This window comes from Nycticebus coucang, chromosome 10 (genome assembly GCF_027406575.1).
Source record: "Nycticebus coucang isolate mNycCou1 chromosome 10, mNycCou1.pri, whole genome shotgun sequence".
Classification (NCBI taxonomy): Eukaryota; Metazoa; Chordata; class Mammalia; order Primates; family Lorisidae; genus Nycticebus; species Nycticebus coucang.
This window is the reverse complement of record NC_069789.1, coordinates 127,495,627-127,520,317: the sequence shown is the minus strand read 5'-3', so window position 1 is coordinate 127,520,317 and position 24,691 is coordinate 127,495,627. Positions and strand designations below refer to the sequence as shown.

The 24,691-nt window shown below is 41.2% G+C and overlaps 1 protein-coding gene across 1 annotated transcript; it reads right to left on the bottom strand.

The window, feature by feature from the left end:
• Positions 1-208: 208 nt before the first annotated feature.
• Positions 209-22,852, bottom strand: ZNF599 (zinc finger protein 599). The gene is given in 8 exon segments (XM_053606182.1): positions 209-307; positions 309-1,056; positions 1,058-1,268; positions 2,261-2,719; positions 18,331-18,429; positions 20,321-20,444; positions 22,389-22,499; positions 22,655-22,852. Coding segments are annotated over 8 exon segments (2,049 nt in total).
• Between the last annotated feature and the right edge of the window lie 1,839 nt (positions 22,853-24,691).

Below are 24,691 nucleotides of genomic sequence, written 5' to 3'. Positions count from 1 at the left end.
ATGACCTGCCATAAAAATCTTTCACAGGGATGATAATTATAATGTTTCTCTTTAGTATGAATTCTCAGATACTGAGTAAGCTATTTTTCTGGCCAAAAGACTTTCCTCAATAATTATGTTCAAAGGGAAAGATATTTCACCAGTATGAATTCGCTGAAGTTGACCAAGGTAAACACACTTTAAAAGGCCTTCTTACATGTAGTGTCTTTTAAACTCTGGTATGAATCTTCCAGTGGTGAGTAAAGGATGAACTGTGGCTGAATGTCTTTCCACATTCGCTGCATTCAAAGGGTTTCTCTCAAGTGTTGAGTTCTCATGTGCTGTCTTAAGGCAAAGTTGTCACAAAAAGCCTTCTCACATGCATTGCACTCAAAGGGTTTCTCTCCAGTATGGATCCTATTATGCCAAGCAGAATTTCCAAGTTGGGTAAAGGCCTTTCCACATTCCCTGCAGATATAGGGCTTTTCTCCAGCGTGGATCCTCATGTGTCGAGTGAAGGAAGAACTATAGTAAAAGGCTTTTGCACACTCTTTGTACTCCCAGGGTTTCTCTCCACTGTGGGTCCTATTATGTTGGATAAAAACAGAGTGGTGTGTAAAGGCCTTTCCACATGCACTGCACTCATAGGGCTTATCACCAGTGTGGATCCTCATGTGTTGAATTAAGGATGAGCTGTTACAAAAGGCCTTCCCACATTCTTTGCATTCAAAGGGCTTCTCTCCAGTATGGGTCCTCTTATGCCGGATAAAAGTGGAGCAGTGAGTAAAGGCCTTTCCACAGTCATTGCACTTGTAGGGTTTCTCTCCAGTGTGAATCCTCATGTGTTAAGTAAAGGATGAGTTGAGGCAAAAAGCTTTTCCACATTCTTTACACAAAAAGGGTTTTTCTCCTGTATGAGCCATGTCATGCTGGATAAAAGTGGATTGGTGAGTAAAGGCCTTTCCACATTCACTGCACTCATAGAGTTTCTTGCCAGTATGAATCCTCATGTGTTGAGCAAACGAAGGGCTGTAGTAAACAGTTTTCCCACATTCTTTGCATAAAAAGGGCTTTTCGGTGAGTCATACTATGCTGGATAAAAGAAGAGCGGTGGGTGAAAGCTTTACAACATTCTTTGCACTCATAGGGCTTATCCCCAGTGTGAATGCTCTGGTGCTCTATGAGGTGAGACCTGTGCTTGAAGGCTTTCCCACACTCAATACACTTGTATGGTTTTTCCCCAGTATGAAACCTCATATGTTGAATGAAGTCGGCCATATGACGACAGGTGCCGCACCCCCGGCATCTAGCCGCGGTGAGGTGGCGCTGTCCGCGTTGTAAAACGCATGGGTAGGTGGTATGTGCTCCCCGGAGCGAAACCCCCAGCACCCCCAGTATGCGACAGCAGTGCAGAAGTTGCCTAGCATACTTTTTGTTGAACGTAATCACTCACGAGGTGTGGCATAAAAGCCTAAGAAACCTTTACCCTGAAACCTGTTTGTTGAGTTGAATGCCTGATTGTTTTAAGAAACCAAGAATAAACATAATGACTTACTGATCCATAATCAAACATAGCCGGTGGAGACTCAATGTCTCCAGGGGAACGATGCAGGAGCACGTTCCCACCATAAATGTCAGTGAATTGAGACAGTGCATTGAGACAATGCAGGAACAGCAAACAAGATGTTCCGGCCAGATATCTACCTACACCACCCACAGCCTCCTACAACTTAAAAATTTTCCACATACTTTAGTTTTCCACATACTTCAATACTTTTATATTTCACATGATTCTTAACACTCTAATCACTTATGTAATTTACACTGAAACTTCTAATCATGGTAATAATAAATAATTTATATTACTAATATGTATAAGCATAAAACATTAGAAGAAAGAAGCTCTACATTCTAAAGTAAAACATTCAGTTTAGATAAAGAGAAGTAAAAGAGTAACTGCTGATAAACAGCAGCCTTTGTTCCCCCTTGCGGACAAAACATTGTGTAAGGAAGACGGTTGAATACTCACGTCTGCAAAGTTAGATAATAACTTGTAAGGCTCAGCAAGTTATAAAAATACCTTTTGTAGTTTGTAAGGCTTTGTCAAAAATGTATAAATACCAAACTTAAAAATCAGTAAAGTACAGCTGCTTTCTTCATCACTCGTGGTGTGTGGCAGTTTGTCATTTCATCCTGCGTCGACCTTTTCAACCAACCTGTACCGTTTACCCTGAGCACCCTCGGACTGAGGCCCATCGACCGGTGGTCCGCGGCAGACAGGCTTTCCCACATTCACTACATGCATAGGGCTTCACTCCAGCATGAATCTGTTGATGCCACACAAGTGCCCAATTCTTGCTAAACCCTTTTCCACAATCCTCGCATTTGTAAGGGTTATTTCCTGTATCAACCATGGGGCCCTTTCCTGGTCCTTGGGAATCATGTTCATGGACAGGATCATGTGGACTGACTCACTCCCATAAAACCCTTAAACCCAGACTATTACATGTCTCCACATCATCATGTCAATGGTTCCACTTGCCAGGACACATCTATGTGTGGGGGTCTGATCACCTCAAGTTCCCTTCCTGCATGTCTGAGAGCCTTTCGTCATCTCTAGTTGGCCCCAACCTGGAATCCCTTAAGGATCTCTGTGCCAGTTGTTCCTGGAGAGAAGATTCCTTGGAGAAGACCAGTGGTGAAACTGTAGGCTCTGTGGTCTTGGGCTTTGGTTTTTCACCTAAAGGAAACCCAATATAAGAAAGTGTCTATTAGTGATGTCAACCCAGAACACACAAAATCAGTACTTTAGTCATCAATTTGACTAAATAACTAGCAAAAAAAGCAAACAAAGGTGGAAGTATTAACACCAGATAGCAAACTACAGACCAAAGAAGGGCATTACATAATGACAAAAAGACCAGTCCACTAGGAAGACATAACTATTTTTTTTTTTTTGAGACAGAGTCTCACTTTGTCACCCACAGTATAGTGCTATAGCATCATAGCTCACAGCAACTTCAAACTCTTGGGATCAAGTGATTCTTTTGTCTCAGCCTCTGGAGTAGCTGGGACTACAGGTGCCTGCCACACCTGGCTATTTTTAGAGATGGGGTCTCAACTCTTGCTCAGGCTATTCTTGAATCTGTGAGCTTAGGCAATCTACTTGCCTCAGCCCCCAAGAGTGCTGGGATTACAGGCGTGAGCCACTGCACTGGGCCAAGATATAACTATTCTAAATCTTTATGCACTAAACACTACAGCCTCAAAATATATGAACCAAAACTGAAATGAAAAAGAAATAAACCCATGATTATGGCTGGGAACTTCACTTCCCAAAATAAAAAATAAACATAATACTGTGAACTGACATTTACAGAAGATACACATTGGCTGATCAATATAGGAAAAGGTAGCCAACTTTCTTGGTAACAAGGGTAAAGCAAAGTAAGACTATAATGAGATACTATTTTATACCTACCAGATTAAAAAAACTTAACCTGATGATATCAAGTATTGGAGAGGATATGGATCCATGGACTTGTTGGGACAACCCAAGTGAAGTGTAAATAGGTATGACCATTTTAGAAAACAACAGAGCCTCACCCAGTAAAATTCTTCTTTTGCTTACCTTATAGTCCAAAAATTCCAGTTCCAGGAACCTTACTAAGAGAAACTCCTACACATGTACATGAGGGCGTGTGTACATGAAGTTTCATGGCAGCAACGTTTTCAAGAACAAAACACTATAAACAAACATTTTCAAACTATCTCTGAAAATGGATAAATACCATGTGTTATATACAGGCAATTGACTATAGCAGAAAAAAATTAGTGAACTACAATTACATGCCTCATAAATCTTATTGACATGCTGTTGATTAAGAGTGAAAATCTCAGAAGGCAATTTAAAATGATACACTGTTTATAATGCTCAAACAAAGAGCAAAATACACACACATACAATGAAATACTATATGTATCTTAAATTTATTTGTATGGCTTTTTTATTGTGGCAAAATATATACAACATAATATTTACCATTATAAGATAAAGCAATCTTAAAAAGTAATAAGGAAACAAATTAAAGCAGACAAATCCTTTGAATGACTCAAATTACCAAAATGAGACACAAGAAAAAACAATATCTGAATAGCCTATAAATAAAAACCCAAAACCCAAAACACTCTCCCTCCCAAATCTTCCTATAGAATAATCAATGGAATAACAAATCCCAAATAAAGTGGCGATGTATGCATGGGAGGCAGCACAGGAATGGGAAAGGAAAGAAACACATCAACAGATGGAGGAAGTAGGTAATCTTCTTGTACTTGGGTGAAGGGTTCAAAGGAGTCCATTGCAATCTTTTTAAAGGAGAATGAATAAACACATTAACAAATGAAGTGAAAGATAATAAAAGAAAAAAAAAGACCATGCATTGGCCAACAGTGACAATGTGTCATAAGTCATGATTTATAATTTTTCTACATCTGTACACCCTGAGGCAATTATAAAAGTCAGAGGGCCTACAGAGGACTGTAGTTACCTTCACAGTCTCTGAAGACAAACACATGAAGTTCCACCAATGGCCTTCACTAACTCTGTGGCCGTTAGTAACCCACTCAAATTCCGTGAGGTTTCCTGAAAAGACTGTGGTGAGGATGAAGTGAAACAGCTCATATATAGCACTTAATAAGGCACCAGGCACCAAGTCAGCAATCAGTGAAAATTATCCCTGGGTCTATATCATGGGAGCTACCACACTTGGGTTGAAGTTGACAGTATAAACAGGAGTGAGTGGATACAGAGAAAGTGCATAGAATAGAAAGGGCTGTGAGATGTTTGCTGAAGGTCACGCTGAAGGAGTTATCAGAGTAAGTTGACAAAAGTGAGGGTTAAGACAGAAAAGGGAAGGAGAGAATGAGGGCAAATTGTATAAAAGCTCCAGCATAAAAATGCAGAAAGAGCTTCTGCTGAGTTCAAAGTCAGTAAGGCATCATGGTTCAGAGTACGAGGTATGGAGCCAGACTTACCTTTTTTCAAATCTTGCCTCTGCCAAGCTAAATGTTCTTGGTAAATTAGCTTTCTGTTATGGACTAAATGTCTGTGTTCCCCCCAAATTCATATGTTGAACCCCTAACTCCCAATCTGACTATATTTGGAGATAGAGCCTTTATGGAAGTAATTAAGGTTACATGAGATCATAAGGTGAGGCCCTGGTTGTGCCAGGATTACTGTCCTGATAAGCCCAGAGAGCTCTCTCTACTCTCTGTCCCTGTGTGAATGCACCGGAAAGGCTATGTGAGCGCAGAGCAAGAAGGCAGCCATCTACAAGCCAGAAAGAGAGCCCTCACTAGAACCCAATCATGCTGGCACTCTTTCCTGAAACTCAATGTCTTTTTTTTGAGACAGAGTTTCACTATGTTGACCTCAGTAGAGTGCTGTGGTGTCACAGCTCACAGCAACCTTAGAGTCTTGGCCTTAAGCGGCTGAGCTATAGGCACCAAGCCTAAAACTCAATTTCTTCACCTGAAAAACTGGGTAACCCTCAATTCTTGCCTTACAAGTTGTTTTGAGCATTAACATGAGAAAAGGATGAAAACCACTCATTTTGCATGGCAAAGAATAAATAAATGTTCAGTAAATTGCAGATCACTACTATTCTTGTTATTACAGTTGTTTGAAGATGACCTAGCCAGTCCACTTGTATGTTCCCAACAGAAATGTAAGTTTACATCTAACAAAAAATATGATCAAGAATATTCATAGCAGTAGTCTTCATAACATTCCAAAAATGGAGACTAAGTCAAACGTCCATCAATAGAAAAATGGGTGTTATGTAGTCTATTCATTTAAGCGATTGCACAGTAATGAATTTACTCCAACTATATGCACCATGTTAATGAATTTGAGTCATGAAGATGACAGACATGATGGAGTATGGGTTCTATTTTTATGCTTTCAAAACGAATGTCTGGGTCCCTCTCACCTTTTCTGCTTCATGAGAGGGACCCACTTCCAACTCTCTTTGGAAGTGCTCTAAAGTTTCTCTTTGTTCTTCCTAAATAAAATCTCTCTTTGTTACCCTGGGGGGAAAAAAAAACTAAAACTAATGTATGGTAATAGAGTTTAAACACTGGTCTCTAGGACAGTGATTTTTCAACCAGTGTGCTATGAGAGGACCTTAGGTGTTCCCTGAACATTTTTAAAGATCATTAAATTATTTTCGAAAGAAGTTCAAAGCACAGTAAATATATTCTTCTTTCTGACCAACATAATTTAAGTGTGCTGTGGAAGTTCAAGTGTGTGCCATGAGATAAAAAAAGGTTGAAAAACACTGGTTTAGTAGAAGGAGATATTTACAAAGAGGGAGCAAAAGGAGCCTGCGAAGTGCTAGAAATACTGTATTTCTTGATCTGTGTGATGATTTGGTGGTGGTTTGCCTGTACCCATAAAGTTCATGTGCAATTTATATTTGAAATTTTTTTTAAGAGACAGAGTTTCACTTTGTCAACCTTGGTAGAGTGCCATGGCATCACATCTCCCAGCAACCTCCAGCTCTTGGGCTTAGGCGATTCTCTTGCCTCAGCCTCCCAAGTAGCTGGGACTACAGGTGCCTGCTACAATGCCCAGCTATTTTTTTTATTGCAATTTGGCCGGGGCCAGGTTCGAACCCATCACCTTCAGTATATGGGGGCCAGTGCCCTACTCACTGAGCCATAGGTGCCACCCCAAAATTTCTTTATCATATTTTTTTGTTGGATGTAAACTTACTTTTCTATTGGGAACATACATTGAATTTAAATTGCACACGAACTTTATGGACACCTGTATTTGCAAAATTTCATAGAAATAAAACTGTAAGATTTGTACATTTGCTATGTATAAGTTACATCTCAATATAAAAATCAAAGAAAAAATAATAAAAGGGAGGTCCTATGTAGATGTATCCTCTCAAAAGGAGAAAACCTTGCAATAAGCTAGGTTGTTCAGGTGAGACAGAATCCATGATACTCAGATGCTGTTGGAGAGGTGAAAGCATGTTTTAGTTTTATGTTTCTGCATGTTTTCTTTAATGTGATTAGGGAGGGGATGAAAATACAGAAGAGGTGTTGGGTGACCAGAGACACGAAAGAACAGAAGCTTTGCCATGGGTATAAACTCGCTCCTGCAATTATTAAGTCAAGAAACAGACTACATAGTATGAGATGGTGTGTAGCAAAGTTCTTTATTCAGGGTTTTGATTTAATACCTTTCTAATCACGTATACACTTAATCTAACATCAGTTAGTTTCACCATTACCTCATTTTACTATCTGAAATTAACTTGTAAGGAAATATCCTGTTACCATATCAACACAATCACTTCTGCAGTAAACATCTTCTTCTAGACACTGACTAATCTCTGGGCAGGTATTTAAATAAAGATCACAAAGAAGAAAGCAGCCACAGGGGAACAGAGTTAATGGAAGAGTACCTTCAAGCATTCACTCAGTTTACTCAGTATGAAGTAATGACTGTGTCTTTCCTCAGGGCAGAGCACCTATAGACCTCTGACAATATGTTTTTAACATACATTAAGCCTCTGGCCCATATCTCTGAGGAAGGGCGGCATTCCCTTTGATCTCAGGCTTCACTGGGTGTACAACTTCAGAGAATTGGCTTGTGGAATTTAACTCCAGGCAAGCTAACTCTGCATGTGTCCCGGGGGGCCCAGTTCCCTTAAGCCTCTGGAAGAATAGCAAGCCATTTTAAACTCACACTGAGTTCACTTTGTGTGCTTGATGTAGGATATGTTTATTTCTAAATATTATCCTACATTTCCCCTTTCTGTTTTCTGATGTATATTATTCATATCCGTCATCATTAAAGCAAACACTTGTGCATAACGTTCATTTTCTCTTTGGGCATGCTTCATTTTCTTACAAATTAAATACAAAATGAATCCAATAATTAAAAATAATGCTAACGATCCTACTGAACTTCCTATAAGTTCCTGTATTTTTGGAATAGGATTCATTTGTTCAATTCCATCAGCTATGCCTTGTAAAATTTGATCTCCATCTATTTTTTGTAACTTATTTTCAAAAGTGGAATATACCTCATGTTGTAAATTTACAATTTACTTAGTCAAATTATCATGGTTTAACAAATGCTTTTTACCATTCTCCCAAGGAAATTTACTCTCTTTATATTTAACAGGGGTTATACAGAAAGTAGTTACATTCCAATCACTTTTTAACTTCATTTGTTTCTTTAAGCTAACTAACTCATCCCCCAACATAACAACAGCTTGTTCTAAATCAGCAATTTCATGAAATAATTCAGTGTCGATCTGTTTTTGAGCAGTCCATAATTGTTCAGAGTTCTTATGCCAATCAGCCACAAAATTATGTGTTCTGATTCCTTGAGTCAAAGCCACCCCAGAGGTGACAGCAGAAGCTGTCACTGCAATAATTCCTAGAATGGCAGCAATCAAAAGTCCAATAAATCTCTTGGTTCTTTTCAAGACTCGATGAGCCAGAAGTTGAAGGACTGTCAGGGCAGGAGATTCTTGCCACAGCCTGGTTAAATTCACTGGCATCCACACACCTGTCCTGGCTCTCAACAAATATAGCCGTTCCTTTTGAGGATCAAAACTTAGAGAACTATTAATACAAGTAAACAGTTGACACACAGGATAAAACAATTCGCCTGTTTTTTCATTCCACTTTATTTTGCCCCTAAGCCACACAAAGGGTAATTGAACACAAGCTTGAATGTATCTTTCATCATGGTCAGTAAATTCCATACCATAAGTATGGTGTGTGGTGGTTTGATGATAAAACAATCTACTGGTCCAAACTTTCATAGGTTTTAGGGCTGCTGCTACTTTCCACAAATGATTTTGTTTAGGAAAGCCATAAATTCCAAGTGCGGGGGGTGCAAACTCAACATCTGTCTAACTCATAGGTGTTATCACATTAATATTAATTTTACTTTTATTGATAGAATAGGTAGCCTCATCTCTTGGCAATTCAATGTTAACAGGTCTTTTATTACTGTCAAGTAAAGTTGCCTTTGGACTCAAGTCCATTATAGGACCTTTAGAAGTATTAGTTAATAAAAAAGTTTGATTTCCTTTACATCGAGTCCAATGCACCCATTCCTTTTGTAATGCAAAACTGTGCTCCTTACAAGAAGGAGCTTCCATATCTATAGGAGTAAAACCCGGGATAAAACGAGAAATGGAATTAGCACTTAGCGTAAACATCTCACGTTTGACGTCATTCCCAGAAGCTGGCAGGTCATAATGACTTAGCCAGTACTGTACAGTCATATTTAAACACTGGTATTGTTGACCAAAACAAATTGGAGGGCTGGTGATGCCAGAAGTATAATTAATAAGCTTCATTCCCTCTTCTTCAGGTTTAAATGGTCCTCGGGTATCATAGGGTCTGGGGAGCCAGACAGACTCATTTGCTTTTATGGGGACTGTGGGTTCCGTCCAACTAACCCTAGCAGAAGTGGTGGATTAGGGGCATAAGTCCAATAATGAAATTCCTTTCCTTCTACAGTTGACATAAGGAAAGCAAACATTGCTAAAAATATATTCATAGGTGTTACCTTACCCTTTTGTCTGCGTAGGCTTGTCACAGCAGTTTTCCCCAGTTTCTGCATTTGTTGCATGGTCACCATTTCTGGGTGCACTGCCATCATCTTCTTGCACTTCTCATTCTTGTGGGTCAAGGTTAGGTATAGGAATCTTGTGGCTAATTTGTTCACTCGAAATTCCATCAGGTTTCTCTGCCATTGTTTCTTTATGGGTAACACTTCTGAGTTTAATATTTTTATCTGGAACCCCAAAATTACAGTCTCCTGTAGAAATATAAGCAAATCCCCTTTCCCATTTTACCACAGTGGCAGGGATCCTCTGATTATTTAGGTTGTCCTTGTAATATTCTGGTTGGTCAGTAGATGGCGGTGTGACCACACTCCAGTGCTTAGATGCTGGAGTTTCATTTTCATTATTCAAATTAAAAAAATTTAAAGTAAATAGAGCTGAAGATAATCTGTTTCTTGGGGAGATATACTGTCCCTCCCCTTTCTGTTTTGTCAGCATATCTTTCAATTATAGCCTGACCTGTGCTATTTTGAGGAATCCCTTTTATATGATTTATTTGATGGAGATTAAAAAATTCTTTGCATTTATTTGAAATATATGCTGATCCATTATCTGTTTTTATAGTTTCAGGTTTACTCATAATAGCAAAGCATTCTAACAGATGAGTGATGACAACATCTGCCTTTTCAGATGATAATGCTGTTGCCTATGAAAAATGAGAATAAGTATCCACAGTATGATGTATATATTTTGTTTTTCCAAATTCTGGAAATTGAGTCACATCCATTTGCCATAGTTGATTAGATTTCAATCCTCTAGGATTAACTCCCTTGGGTAAAGGAGGTGCACTAAAGGTTGGCAAGTGGGGCAAGATCGGACTATGGCTTTGGCAGAGTGTCAAGTGATGCCATGTCTCTGTTTTAATGATCTTGCATTAGAATGATGAATATTATGTTCTTGTTGGGCAGTAAGTACTGATCCTATTAATTGATCTACCATATGATTTCCTTCTGATAAATGTCCAGGTAATCCTGTATGGGCTCTAATATGTGTAATATAAATACCTTTTACTCGGGCTCTTACTAAATTTTGTAGTTTTTGAAACAAATTTAATTCTGAATTATTTTCAGTTAAAGTAACAGTCTCAATATTTTGTACTACAATTGTGCTATAAATCGAATCACTAATTATGTTTAGATCTTTATCTGGATAATCACTTAATAGCATTACTATAGCAAATAACTCAGCTTTCTGGACAGATTGATAAGGAGACTGTTCGACCTTTTGTATTTCTTCTCCTACATATCCTACAATTCCTTTCTTGTTAGCATCACTATAAAAAGTGAGAGCATCATCTAAAGGATGTTCTTTAATAATTTTTGGTAATATCCAATTAGTTATTTTAAGAAATTGAATTTTTTTATCTTTAGTGAAATGGTTGTCTATAAGTCCTAGGTAATCAGAAATAACAATTTGCCATTCAGTGTTGAAGATAAATAAATTATTAATTTGAGAATTAGTAAGAGGCACAAATATTTTTTCAGGGTCTTCACCAATTAATTGTCTAAATCTTTGATGTTCTTTTAAAATTATTGTGGCCATTATATATATATATATATATGTTTCCATTTTCTTAACTGTCTTATTAGGTAGAAAATACCATTCTATGAAATTATTTTCCTGTGTTAACAGTCCAGTAGAGGAATGACTGGAAGGAAACACATATAAATAAAAATGACCAACATCATCAATTCTATCTATTTGAGATTGCTGGATATGCTGTTCTATCCACTGTAATTCTTTTTCTGCCTCAGCAGTTAATACTCTAGGGCTTTTTAAATTGGCTGGCCCTTCTAAAGTTGCAAACAAATTTTTTTAGAGCATACGTGGGAATTCCCAAACTAGGTCTAATCCAATTTATATCTCCTAATAGTTTTTGAAAATCATTCAGAGTTTTTAAAGTATCCCTTCTAATAGTTACTTTTTGTGGAATTAGGTTTTGTCTAGTTATTTTGTATCCTAAATACTCTCAAGGATCTGTATACTGTGTTTTGTCCTCAGAAATTACAGGTCCAAACTGCTGGCAATTTTTTTTACAGCTTTAAACATCTGTTGTAGCTTTTCCTTATCAGGGTGTGCTATTAAGATGTCATCAATATAATGTAAGCACATACCCTCTGGGAAAAGTTTCTTACTATTTCTAAAGGCTGATTTACAAAAAGCTGACACAAGGTGGGGCTATTCAACACGCCTTGAGGAAGGACCCTCCAATGGAAGCGTCTTGCAGGTTTTTCTGAGTTAAAAGCAGGAATAGTGAAAGCAAATTTCTCAGCATCCTCAGGATGAAGAGGAATGGTAACGAAACAGTCCTTTAAATCAATTATGATAATAGAATAAGTTTTAGGAATTAGAGATGAGTTAGGTATACCTGATTGTAAGGTTCCCATCGGAGAAATAAGTGCATTAATTTGTCTTAAATCAGTCAACATTCTCCATTTTCCAGATTTCTTTTTTATTAGAAATACTGGACTGTTCCAGCAGCTGTTGCTGTGTACAATATGGCCTGCTTTTAACTGTTCCTGAACTATATTATTAAGTGCTTCTAATTTTTCATAGGGAGTGGCCACTGTTCAACCCATATTGGTTTATCTGTTAACCATTTTAACAGCAGGGCAAAGCGCTGTACAGGAGCCTCTATATAAAACCTTCATGAAGAGCAGGCAAGCCTAGTCCAGTTTTGTCATTCCCCATTCTTACAATTTCAGGTTTTAAAGTAGGAGTGCGGTCAATGGGATTATAACCCATATTCATCATTATAGTCTTGGCTAGTTTGGAAATAGTTGGAATAGTAATCATGGCTCCCCACTGTTGTAAAAGATCTCCGCCCCATATAGATAACACAATAGGAGCCACATAGGGGCGCAGTTGAGCTTTCTGACCCTCAGGGCCAGAACAGTCTAAAGTATTAACACTTTGTTCAATATCAGTTAAGGTTCCCATACCAACAAATGTAGCCTCAATTTTCTTTTTTGGCCAGGCCCTAGGCCACATGAAAGAAGAAATTATTGAAAGATCAGCTCCTGAATCTACTAATCCAGTAATTGCTGTTTTATCAGCAAAAGTTACTGTATACTGAGGTCTAGAGTCATTAACGAAAGTATGCCAAAAAACCTGTTTTCCAGTGCTGCCAAAGCCACCTTCCCACTTTATGGGCCTGTCCTTTATGATAAGGCAGTATTAAAATTTGTGCAAATCTTTGACCAAATTTTAATTTTATATTCTGGGTAGAAGAAGCCATAAGCATAATTTCCTCTTGAAAATCAGAATCAATAATTCCAGGATGTATGTTTAAACCTTCCATTGTTGAACTGCTTCTACCTAAAATAAGCCCTACAGAGTCTGGTGGAATAGGGCCATAAATTCCAGTCTGAAGTTTTCTAGGCTTTTGTCCAGGTAAGATTTCTTCCTCAGACAGTATTGGTATGTCTAAAGCTGCACTTCCTTGAGTTGCATGAAAGAGATCCTGAACATATAATTTCACAGGCTCTATTTCAATTAGTTGTTCTGATTTGCCTGTGCATGTGTTACCCCATTGTCCACTGGAAATTGACCTTGAGTGCTCGTATTGTTCATTATCGGGTCCCGAGCTGGGCCCTGCACCCCATTTTTTGGATCCTGTGCTGGAACAAATTCTACCTTTGGCGGCAGGAGTTTGCCATCTTTATCCTTAACAGATCTACATCATTAGTCCAATGTTTGCCTTTTCTGCAGCAGCAGCAGAGGTCAGATGCTTGTGGCTTGGTATCCTGAGCTGCACCAGCCGGAGCACTTTCAGTTTTAGCCTTGCGACATTCAGAATGCAGATGCCCCATTTTTCCACAATTAAAACATTTTGCTTTCTTTTTAGTCCCATTAAGTGCCCCTGCCAAGGCTGTAGCATTAAACTTTGCCTGAAATGTTCCAGAGCCAATATCCCAACAAGTATGGAGATATTGTTCAATGGAAACATTGTCCTGATTTTTCACAGGTGTCAGGGCCAACTTACAATCTGAATTGGCATTTTTGAATGCTAATTGTAATAAAAGCATCTGTCTGAAGTCTAGCTACAAATTCAGAATATGGTTCATTGTTTGCTTGCATGATTCTTGTAAAAAACTGTTTAACCCCATCTTTTTCCTCTAGTTTTTGCCAAGCTCTAATACAAACATCTTTAACCTGCATTAATAAGTCTTGTGTTAATTGCAGCTGTTGGTGAATGTGGGCCACAGGGCCAGTACCCGTTAAAGAGTTAACTGGAGTTCCCCGAGCTCGATTTTGCAAAGTTGCCTCTTCCAGCCACCAAGCCTTGAATTGTAAAAGTTGACCAGGGTTCAAGGTAGTACGAGCTAAAGTTTCCCAGTCAGCAGGAATAAAAATATGATTTGTGCAATATGAATTTAAAATGCCAATCACAAAAGGAGAAATAGGTCCATAAGCATAAACAGCATCTTTCATTGTTCTTAAAAATTTTACTTCTTTTTTTTTTTTTTAAATTTTTTTTTTTTTTATTTGGCCGGGGCTGGGTTTGAACCCACCACCTCCAGCATATGGGACTGGCGCCCTACTCCTTGAGCCACAGGGGCCGCCCAGGAGCATGTTGAGTGGCTCCCAATTGACCATTCTCTTGAATTTCCCTGAAAACAGGATATGCTTGTATAACAGGCTCTTTATTATTACCCAATTCTGAAATTTGAACTGAGTTCTCATTAGACATAGCCAATTCAGAAACATCTAAGGGAAAGTGATACCATGCAGTGAATCAAATATCTGGGGGATTAGGCCACACAGGATAGATTCCTGGTGGAGCATTACAATGTAAGGGGCCTTCCCTCCAGACCATAGGACCTGCTGGTACAGAAGGAGTTAAAGGCTTGTGAGGTGGAAGCACATCTTTACAAGAACCTGCTTTAGAGCTTGCTCTAGAGGAGAGTATTTCAGCTCCCTTCTTTTCTAAGAAGGCAATTCTTTGATTCATTGTTTGAAAATTTTCAGCCATAACCTTTTTAAGATGTTCAAATTCAGACTCTTTTTGAGCTGATTCATCAGCCATTTCCACTAATTCCAGACAGCTCTCCGCGTCACTCTCTAGACTAATTAAGTCACCCATATATTTCTTTGTAGGCTTATTAGGCTCAGGTTCAGAATGGGATTCTGGCATATCACATTCATGTTCCGGTTGTCTGGGACTTTCCGCAGCCTGCTCTGGCTGGACTAACTGACCCAGCTCGGGCAAAGGAGGCAGGGGTGGCAACTTGTCAGTGCCAATCTCCTCAGGCTCAGAGCTTTGCTCAGAACATGTCTGAAATGGTTCCAATGCGATATGAACCAGCTGATACGTTGCCCATATTTCCCTGCTTATAAAATTGCCCTTGTGGTGGGCATGATGCAGAGCCTGACCCACTTTCTTCCAGACTTTCAAATTAAGCTGGACTCTCCAGTCAGGTGTGAACCAGTGGCAATGCTTAACAACCACACAGAAAAGTTCCCGCAGGTTACTGGTTTTTACCAGAATTTAAGTGGTAGAAATCAGAGTTTTTAAAATGGCAATATACTGGTCCTCCAAAGAGGAAGAGAGCTGAAGACTCATATTATTTCCTCCCATGTTTCTTGCTATGCTGGAGATGTCCCATGTATGCTGCGTGGCAATTGCACTGTCCCAGTTACAGGGTTCTCAAGCTTACCTCAAGTGACTTCAGCAAAGATCTCTCCAAGGTGTCCTGGAGGAGGCGGCCATCCTCCAGCCCAGGGTCCAGAAAGGCTTTCTGCTCCTTTGCGATCCCCTTATCCTGCCAACTACGCCAATATGTTGTGTGACTGGAGACGCGAAAGAACAGCAGCTTTGCCGTGGGTTAAACTCACTCCTGCAATTATTAAGTCAAGAAACAGACTAGATAGTATGGGATGGTGTGTAGCAAAGTTCTTTATTCAGGGTTTTGATTTTATACCTTTCTAGTCATGTACACACTTAATCTATCATCTGTTAGTTTCACCTTTACCTCATTTTACTTATCTGAAATTAACTTATCTGAAATACCCTGTTACCATATCAACACAATCACTTCTGCAGTAAACATCTTCTTCTAGACACTGACTAGTCTCTGGGCAGGTATCTAAATAAACATCACAAAGAAGAAAGCAGCCACAGGGGAACAGAGTTAATGGAAGAGTACCTTCAAGCGTTCACTTAGTTTACTCAGTATGAAGTAATGACTGTGTCTTTCCTCAGGGCAGAGCACCTATAGACCTCTGACAATATGTTTTTAACATACGTCAACCCTCTGGCTCATATCTCTGAGGAAGGGCGGCATTCCCTTTGATCTCAGGCTTCGTGGGGTGCACAACTTCAGAGAATTGGCTTGTGGAATTTTAACTCCAGGCAAGCTAACTCTGCGTGTGTCCCAAGGGGGCCCAGGTCCCTTAAGCCTCTGGAAGAATAGCAAGCCATTTTAAACTCACACTGAGTTCACTTTGTGTGCTTGATGTAGGATATACTTACTTCTAAATATTATCCTATAACAGGGATTTAGCGAGCGAGAAGTACATGTTCTGACACAGCAGACAGACTCACACATGGCTTCCTGTGAGCCTCCTCCTTTCAAGATACCATCCATGGGAATGTTGATGGGACTTTGATTTTCTTCTAAATAACAGAATATTGCAAAGGTGTTACAATGCACACAATAAAATATATGTAATTCTATAAGACTTAGCACCCATCTGGCTGCAGTCTCTCATAGCTGCTGGATCTGAAGGGGTGAACAGACAGGCTGTGAGGTGCCTGTGACTGCAGCCTTGTGGAGGACCCTGCTACACTGTGCCTGGACTCCTGACCAACAGATGGGAAATAATAAGTGAGGGATGTTTTAAGCTGCAGTGTTGTGGTAATTCTGTTACTCAGCAGTAAATAACATACTTGAGAAGGCAGGAGAAGGTGTGATCCAGACTCTGTGGGGAGAATTAGCCATGGCTTGGGACAAGAACTCTTCCATAGAAGTAAGAAGGAAGCTACAGGGATGAGTCAGATGCAGATGAATCCATACAGGTTAAAAAGCAAGAAAAACAAGTGTGTAGCTTTACTTTGAACATGAAGAAGGTTATATGCTGAGACATCAGTGGCAAGAAAGTTGATGTATTTGGAACATATGAGTGGACAGGGAGAATGTAACACACAGGGCTGACCAGAGGCACAGAGGAGATGTAGAGAAATCAGCTAGGAATTTGTTAGTACCATGCAGGCAAAGACGAGACTAGCTTGGAAATGATGGAACTGGTGAAGGCGATGGGTTCAGGAGATATGAATGATGTAAAACAGTCATGATTGGGGGATGGCTGGATATTGGGTAAGACAGAGATGGTGTTTGAGTGTTGTCCAAGTTAGTTTTTAGCCTTCCTCACTTAATGAAAAGGCCATCAATTGAAGATGGGGAGATGAAAGGAGTGGGTGAGATCATGAGGCCCTTCTTAGGCTGATGATGGTGAGGGGTCTTTGAGATATTCAGTGAAAATGTGGAACTGGGAAGAGGGGTGATGGCTGGCTGAGCAGCCTGGAGGAACATAAGAGGGTCAAGACGATGAGTCTGCAAAGTACTTATCCACATACTCAACGGCTCTAGCTGCCCTTGGTGGCCCAGCTGTAGACTGACAAAGGCAAACGGTACTTTGAGGTTTTACAAGACAAGAAGGCAAGAAGACAACAGGGCTAGGAGTACTTCTGAGCATCTGACTGACAAATGGAAGGATGAAGGCATGTATGGATGAATTAATAAATGATTGGATGAAGGTGGAAAAAGGTGAGGTGCAGAATAGAGTTGGAAGTAATAATCTGCAAGGAAAAAAACTGACTCTTTTGAAGCTGGAATGAAGATTAAGACATCACTATTTGTTATAACTGGTAATACATGAATATTACTAATAGGTAAATGCTGTAGAGCCCCTTTGGGTCAGACAGTGTGCTAGGCAATTTCCTATTATCTGCTACATAATTATATTCCCAAACAACCCAATGATGCAGAATCTATTCTCATTATCTTTTTTCAAATGCTGGCTGAGTTGAGCAGACTGTGTGTATGTTTACTATACCCATGGGCTCTTCTGCATGAGCACAAAGAGGCTAAACCCCATTTCCCAGCCTCTTACCCAGCTGCAGCCTAACACCCAGCTCCCATGAATGAAATGTGCATGGAAGTGAAGTGTGTGCACCAATGGATGTGACAAATGCCTTTCTCTGCTATTCCTTGAGCCAGGGTAACCTTAAATCCACCTATTGACAATAGAATATAACTGATCCCTAAATAAATATGTGCTCCAGAGCTCTCCTGTTGACCCATGGGAGACTATTGCATGAATGAGAACAAAAAGACTCAATCTCTTGAGTCACCAAGATTTTGGAGTTTATCCAGAGCAGTTAGCTTTAACTCAGTGTAACCTGAACACCAAAGACAGTGAGATCACACAACTTCCCCAGGGTCACGAGGCTGGGGAGTGGCAAATCTTTAAAGCCCAGAATCTATCTCCTATCTAAGATACCATATTCTAACATGAGTAAAACTGTGTTTGGGGGGGTAAGAAGATAGAAAGACGCCAGTTTCAAAGGGCTCCATGATATCCCAGACCACAAAAAGCTGCCACCCATGGAATTGCAGACACCGTGATCTCCTGGTATTCTGCAGGCTGCCATGGCCCCACTGCAAGACTCACAGCCACCTACCTGCACAGGTGCTTGGGGGGAGGCCTCTCTGCACTGTCCACAGCTCCTGCCCATGCTCCAGTAGGTAGATCAGCTCTGGTTTGGGAACATAATGCCCTATGCATGGAGAAATAAATGGAACCTGGGTAAACAGGTAAAGACAAAAGGAAAAGTCTCAAGTTTAAAGGAGTATAGACCTTTAGCATACTGTCACAAAACCCTAGAAAGAGGAAACATCCCTCTACCCTCTGCCAGATACTCTCTAATTAACTAAGTCATTAAGATTCAATCTCCCTGTGCATCGAGACTACCTAGTGATGCTGGTTCCAAAAACAGAACAAAATAAACCAAATCTCTGAGCACAAGGACCAACTGGTACTTTTTAAAGCTACCCAGGCACCATTTTGGTGCCCAGGGGATAGTTAAAAAAGCATTGGATTAAATCAACTAATCTGACAGTTGTCTGAGGTAGGTGATCTGAGTTAGCTATCTATTCTAAAAAAGCCTCTAATCCATGTTGGGAGGACAGAGATGAAAGTGGGGGCCTGGGCCCTCACTGTTACTGCACCATTCTGTGGTGCCTGCAAGGATGCTGGCCTGATGACCCTAGCTAAGGAGAGAAAGCAGGCAGAGAGCACTGGTTGGCATCTACCAACCTGGGAAGTAGCACAACCTCTGGGCTAGTATAAAGTAGTCTCCTGTTACATGTAACCAGACACATTTTGCCAAATATGGAGGCTAAAAAGTTAAGACTTTGGAGAGACATCAATGACTGAGGCACCAGCACCCACAAAGACATCAATGGAAAATCTTGTCCTGCAGGCTGAATGCATCCAATGCATCATTTGGTCATTTGGTAAATGTTCGCTGATGTCTGCCATATGCCTGGCACTGAGCTCCATGATGGGCCAGTGGGAAAGGAGAGTCAGACTGCCCTTCATCTCTGTTTAGAAATCAAGCTCCGTGCCCCCTCAGAGACTCTGCTTCTGTTGATCCCTCCACCTGGAAGGCTGTTCCCCACACATTTCAACAACTAATGCAAATGTCATAAAATAGCATTGTATTTACTTCACCAATGACTGATATCTTGGGAGAGCCTTGTCAGAGGCAACATTTGGATAGCTGGGAAAGTGAGACTGTGAGCTTCCACTCAATTCCTATTTAGACCAATTTGTGGGTAAACTCCAGCAAAGGTTCAGATGGGAGAACATCTGGGATATATTCATTTGGTAACAAATACACATATAGCACTACTTCCTGCGCTGTTCCAAGTGCTTTACAGATATTAGTTCACGTGCTGTAAATGAAAGGGTACTATGATGAAACCAAAATAACAGTATTAAGTCCCAGCGAGCTCCTGTTGTCTGTTCAAGGATGGCAGTTTGAGGCTAGTCTTTCTGCTGAAGAAGAATTTAGCCAACAGCTATGGGACTCAATAATCAAGAGGCAGGAAAGACAAAGCAAAAACCAAAAACAAAACAAAACAAAATACCCTCAACCCTCCCCCAAGCCCCAGCTTTCTCACTTGCCCATCAATATCATTTGATAGTGTATCTATACATCCTTGAAAATTGCCTCCTGGACAGGCAGAGAAGCCAGGCACAGGCCACAAGGAAATAACTGTCCACTGAACTGTGCTTATGCCAGTGGTCAAAGAAGGCCCTTAGCCAAGACTGTGCTGCTTAGAAAGATATCAGTAGTTCTGGTGACAATACCTTCTTACTGCCTGTCTAATCACTCCCTTCTCGGAGAACCTCTCATCACCCACAGGTGCTGCTAACTAGGCTGTGAGGACCTTTGACTCAAGCAAGGACAAGGACATCAGATGAGGCCAGCTTGTGCCTCTGGGAGGAAAGTGTTGAGAAGGTCTATTTCCTCACACAATAATCCCTGATGGAGATACAGGGAAAACACAATGTGCTGAGGCTGCCAGGAAAAGGGAAGGTGGGTTCCTGAGTCCTTCTCAACCAGCCATGCCTAGAGAAAGAGGGTGCGGAGAAATGAGGCCTCAGTGACACCAGGAGCCAGCATGTCTCCAGCATCACTTCCTGGTACAGCATTCTCTGGGCCAGGTCCAGATGCCCCCATTCCTCCCCAGTGAAGGTCACAGCCACGTCTTCAAATGATACCAAAGCCTGGAAAGTCAAACAGAGGTGATGAGGTGTTGGTGCAGCTATTTGATGGAATTAGAGCCTATGCTTGGTTACTGGCAAAAGTGCAGAGAGCCCAAGGCCTGAACCACTGAGCATCTCTTGAGAACTTAGCTCTGGGAGGCAGATGGCACCTTTGACAGAACACAAAGATGTGGGAGAGAAAAGCCTCTTCTGTGAGAAGCCATCAGAGAATGACACAAAGATTATCGATAATCTTTGTATCTATCGATTATCATTGATAGATAATCCTACGTGGACTGTGAGAAGACACTAAATTCTCTGAAATGTTAGAACAGTGTATAAAAAATAACAATCTAAATAACAGTGGCAGCAGCAGCTGAGCCTCACTAGTGTGCTGTCTGCCTGTACCCGAGGACCTTCCATGCTGTGTGAAAGCAACTAACGTCTCCAGGTCTGAAACCACACTTCTGGGGGTTTAAAACCAGCCTCTTGAACCAACAGGCGACAGACGTGTGAACCTGGGGAAGTCTCTTAATTTCTTTGAGCCTTAGTTTCCACATCAGTACAATAACAGTTTCTGATTCACTAGGCTGTTGTGTGAATTGCAGAGAAAATGCTCATCACACAAACACTGCAGAGCCCAGCACATGTTGTTAAGCTTGTCTGCGGGTTTTACTGATTGTCCCACAGCCCTGAGGTAATGCCATCAACATCTCCATTTCACAATCAGCAAACTGAGGCTTAAAGTTGAGTCATTCAGAGTTGTGTGTCAAATGAGCAGAGGCAGAACTGAATCGGGGTCCCTCTGGCCCTAAGAATATGGCCCCGTATTCCACCATGACCACAGGGACAAGGGCAAGAAGCAAGTCCAGTAATTTTTACAGTTGAAGTCATGTCACCCACTCCTGAAAATATTTCCATAGACATGGGAGGAAGAGCAGAGCTGTCTCATCACCTGCCTCACAGAAGAAGCACCTGAAGAGGTGCCAACTGCCTGAGTTCTAGAAGGGCTCAGATAAGCTCTCCCTGCCCTCAACTGATAGCTGGGACTTGAAGACTCCCTGGAAGATTTCACAATGAACTATAGGCCTGTTCTTTCTTCCTCTGAGTCACTGTTGTCACACTTCGCTCGGGTATCATTACATATGTACTAGAGCCTCATCCCACCATCCCATCCACACCCAGGACAGACATCCTGGTAAAGGCTGCTGCCAGCTGCTCAGAGCCACAGCCTACATTGTCCTTGGCAGCTTGTGATCAAATCTGTTTATTAAGAGGATTTCTTCTGTAAAATTTGGATTCAGTTAAAACCATCAAGGATCCCAAAGGTCTCATGCAACCCCAAGGCCACAGGTTCCCCACCCCTCGTAGAGTCTTTCATTCATCAACAACTTATCGAGTAAGTGGTACAGACACAGAACTGTACTGGGCCTGAGGATAAAAAGAGAGAAAAAGAGCTTTCATTCCGAGGTTGAGATCCTCAATAATAAACCAGCAAATTAACGTCAGAAGACTCTGGAAAACAACAAAAGTGACCCAACCACAAAGGTTAGGATGAGGCAACCAAGGAAGACTTCTCTGTGGGGACTGTGGAACAAGGCTACAATGAAGTCAGAGAGCAGGCCAGGTCTGAGATGTATATCAGAGGAGTTCTGAAGGTGATCAGTGCTATGATAAGTAAACAGGGTGACATGCTGGGAGTAACTTGTTGCACGCTTACATACCAAGAGACACACATTCCTGTCTCCTGTCATTAATGCGTAGTGTAATGAATTCGCTTTTCAAATGCAAGCAAATGTGTTAAATGGAAAAATGGGTTTACTGCTAAGTGGCAAGCCAAATTCACTTTATTCACAAGATAAATCCAACGATGTTCTAGACTGTGGGGAAACCTTCTATTCCTATCAAGAGTGCAATCCTAAAAATGTTGCTGTCACCTCACTTCTGCCCTGGAGGCTCTCATACCCTTTCCCAGCTTTCAGCTAGGATCAGATTCCTGCTGAAGTGAGTCCCTGTGGTAATAAATGCAGGACCTGCGCAGTCCTCTCCATAAATAACATCGATGCTCTCTGAGTACTGAAGGACACGGGCGACACGAGTACCCGTTCCAGTTCCCGCAACAGAGAGAATGATTAACATTCCATTTTAGACTGAAGGGAAAGGAGGCCAAGAACAGCGAGGTGAGGAGCTCAAAGTGAGTAGAGCCAGAAATGGAGACCTGAATTCAGGACCCTGGTGTGGAAGTGACAGCGCCCCCGGACCCCCGGGATCTCCAGATCCAAGAGCATCCAAAAGGAAAGTCCCGGGGTCTCGTCTATCACAGCAGAGGGGACCGTGCCGGTGGCGATCCTAGCTCGCGTGGGCCTGCAGAACACCCCACTCACCAACGCCGGCGTCTCCATGGGACCCAGGGAGCGGAGCAAGGCCATCAGTGACGGCGACAAAAGCTAGTCCGGCGGCCCCAGCCACCCTCACTCTAGCCCCGGCGTCGGACCGCAGTCTCCGCGGTACGAAAGGGTCCCAAGGCTCAAGGCGCCGCCTCTGGGCGCTGTTACGACAGAAGCCCGGTTCCAAGGTCCTGGAGAGCGCTCAGCGGACAACCCCATTGGGGTGGGATCATGGCTAACGCAAAAGCGTGTAAGTGGGTCTGTTTCACTGTCCTGCTCTGCTCAGTTTGGAAAAGCCTGGCAAGCTACCTCTGCCGAGCGTTCCAGCCCGCCCATCGCAGGTAAACACAGCAGACGCAAAAACGTGCGCAAACCCCACACCGAAGCCCCGCCCACGCCGCCACCGGGAACGCCCCCTCCGTTCTTCGTTGTCGCTCAGCGCCTGCCTCCGACGCTCCAGGCACTGCCTTCTGGGTAATGAATGGAGTTTCTGACCTGAATCCGGGCGGAAGTTGGAGCGCCCTTCCTTCCTCTGCCAATCAGCTTCCCAATTTCCAAGGGGGACGTGGCTTCGCTTCTTTTTAGAGGAGACGCGCGCAGATTTCCCACCTCTTGAGGCAATGGGAAGACTGCCTCAAAGGTTAACAGTAGGCTCACTGAAAAGCACTGACGTGGGTCGGATTGATTAATAGGAGAAAAGGCACACAATTTTATTTAACGTGTGTACACGGGAGCCTTCAGAATGAAAACCGAAAGATGTAAGAGAAATTGTTCATTTTTATGCTTAGGTTCAATAAAATAGAGACAACTGTGTATAAATATGGTTGTGCATAAAGAATATGAGGATCTAATGCTAGTAAGCTGAGTGGGGAAACTCAGCAAGATCTGTTGAGATTTTTCTTGTACTCTGATCAACCTGCCTTCCTTCTGGCTGTGGGGCTGGACTCACTCTGTAATGGGGGTCTTATGACCTACAGTTGACTAATCAAAGTAGGTGAGACAATTTTTTTATGGCCAATTTTTACACTGAATAATTTCAGGTTTTATGACTGGCTTTTGGGAAAAGGGGTTCTGATTTCTATGACTCTCCATTGGGAAGAGGGATTCTAGTTTCTATGGTTAGCCTTGGTGGAGAAGAGGACTGAGAGACAGGAGGACAGGGGGTCAGAGAAAAACTTATTTCTGAGGCTTTCATTTTGGGCTACTGTTTTCTGATCTCCAACTCTATCATTATTACTAATGTTTTGTGTTATTTGCAACATCATCACCAGGATATCATGTACACTGCGGTGGAGAGTAAGTCTGAGATACTTCTTTTCAAACTAACTGGTTAGAAACTAGACAAAGTTGGCTAATTTTACCACCACTATTCATCACTGTACTATAAGTTTTAGCCACAGAAATTAGGTAAGAGAAAGAAACAAAAGGCATTAAAATTGGAAAGGAAAAGTTAAAACTACCTTTATTTACAGATGACATGAGCCTCTATATGCAGAAAATTTTATAGAAGCTGCCAGAAAAATTACTGTGCCAATGCATGAGTTCAGAAAACTTGCAGGGTACAAAATCAACATGCAAAAATAAGTTGTTTGTATGCACTGACAATGAACAATCTGAAAAATAAATTAAACAACTCCATTTACAATATCATTTTAAAGGAAAACATTAGCTAAGATAAATTTAATCAAGGAGGTAAAAGCATATAACTTAAAAACTACAAAAGATTTCTAAAAGAAAATAAAGAAAATCTAATTAAGTGGAAAGACATCTGTGTTCACAGATTGGAGTCTTTATCTTGTAAAGATGGCAATACCATGCAAACCATTTTAGTTTGGTAGAGTTGACATAACAAAATACTACACACTGGCAGATTAAACAACA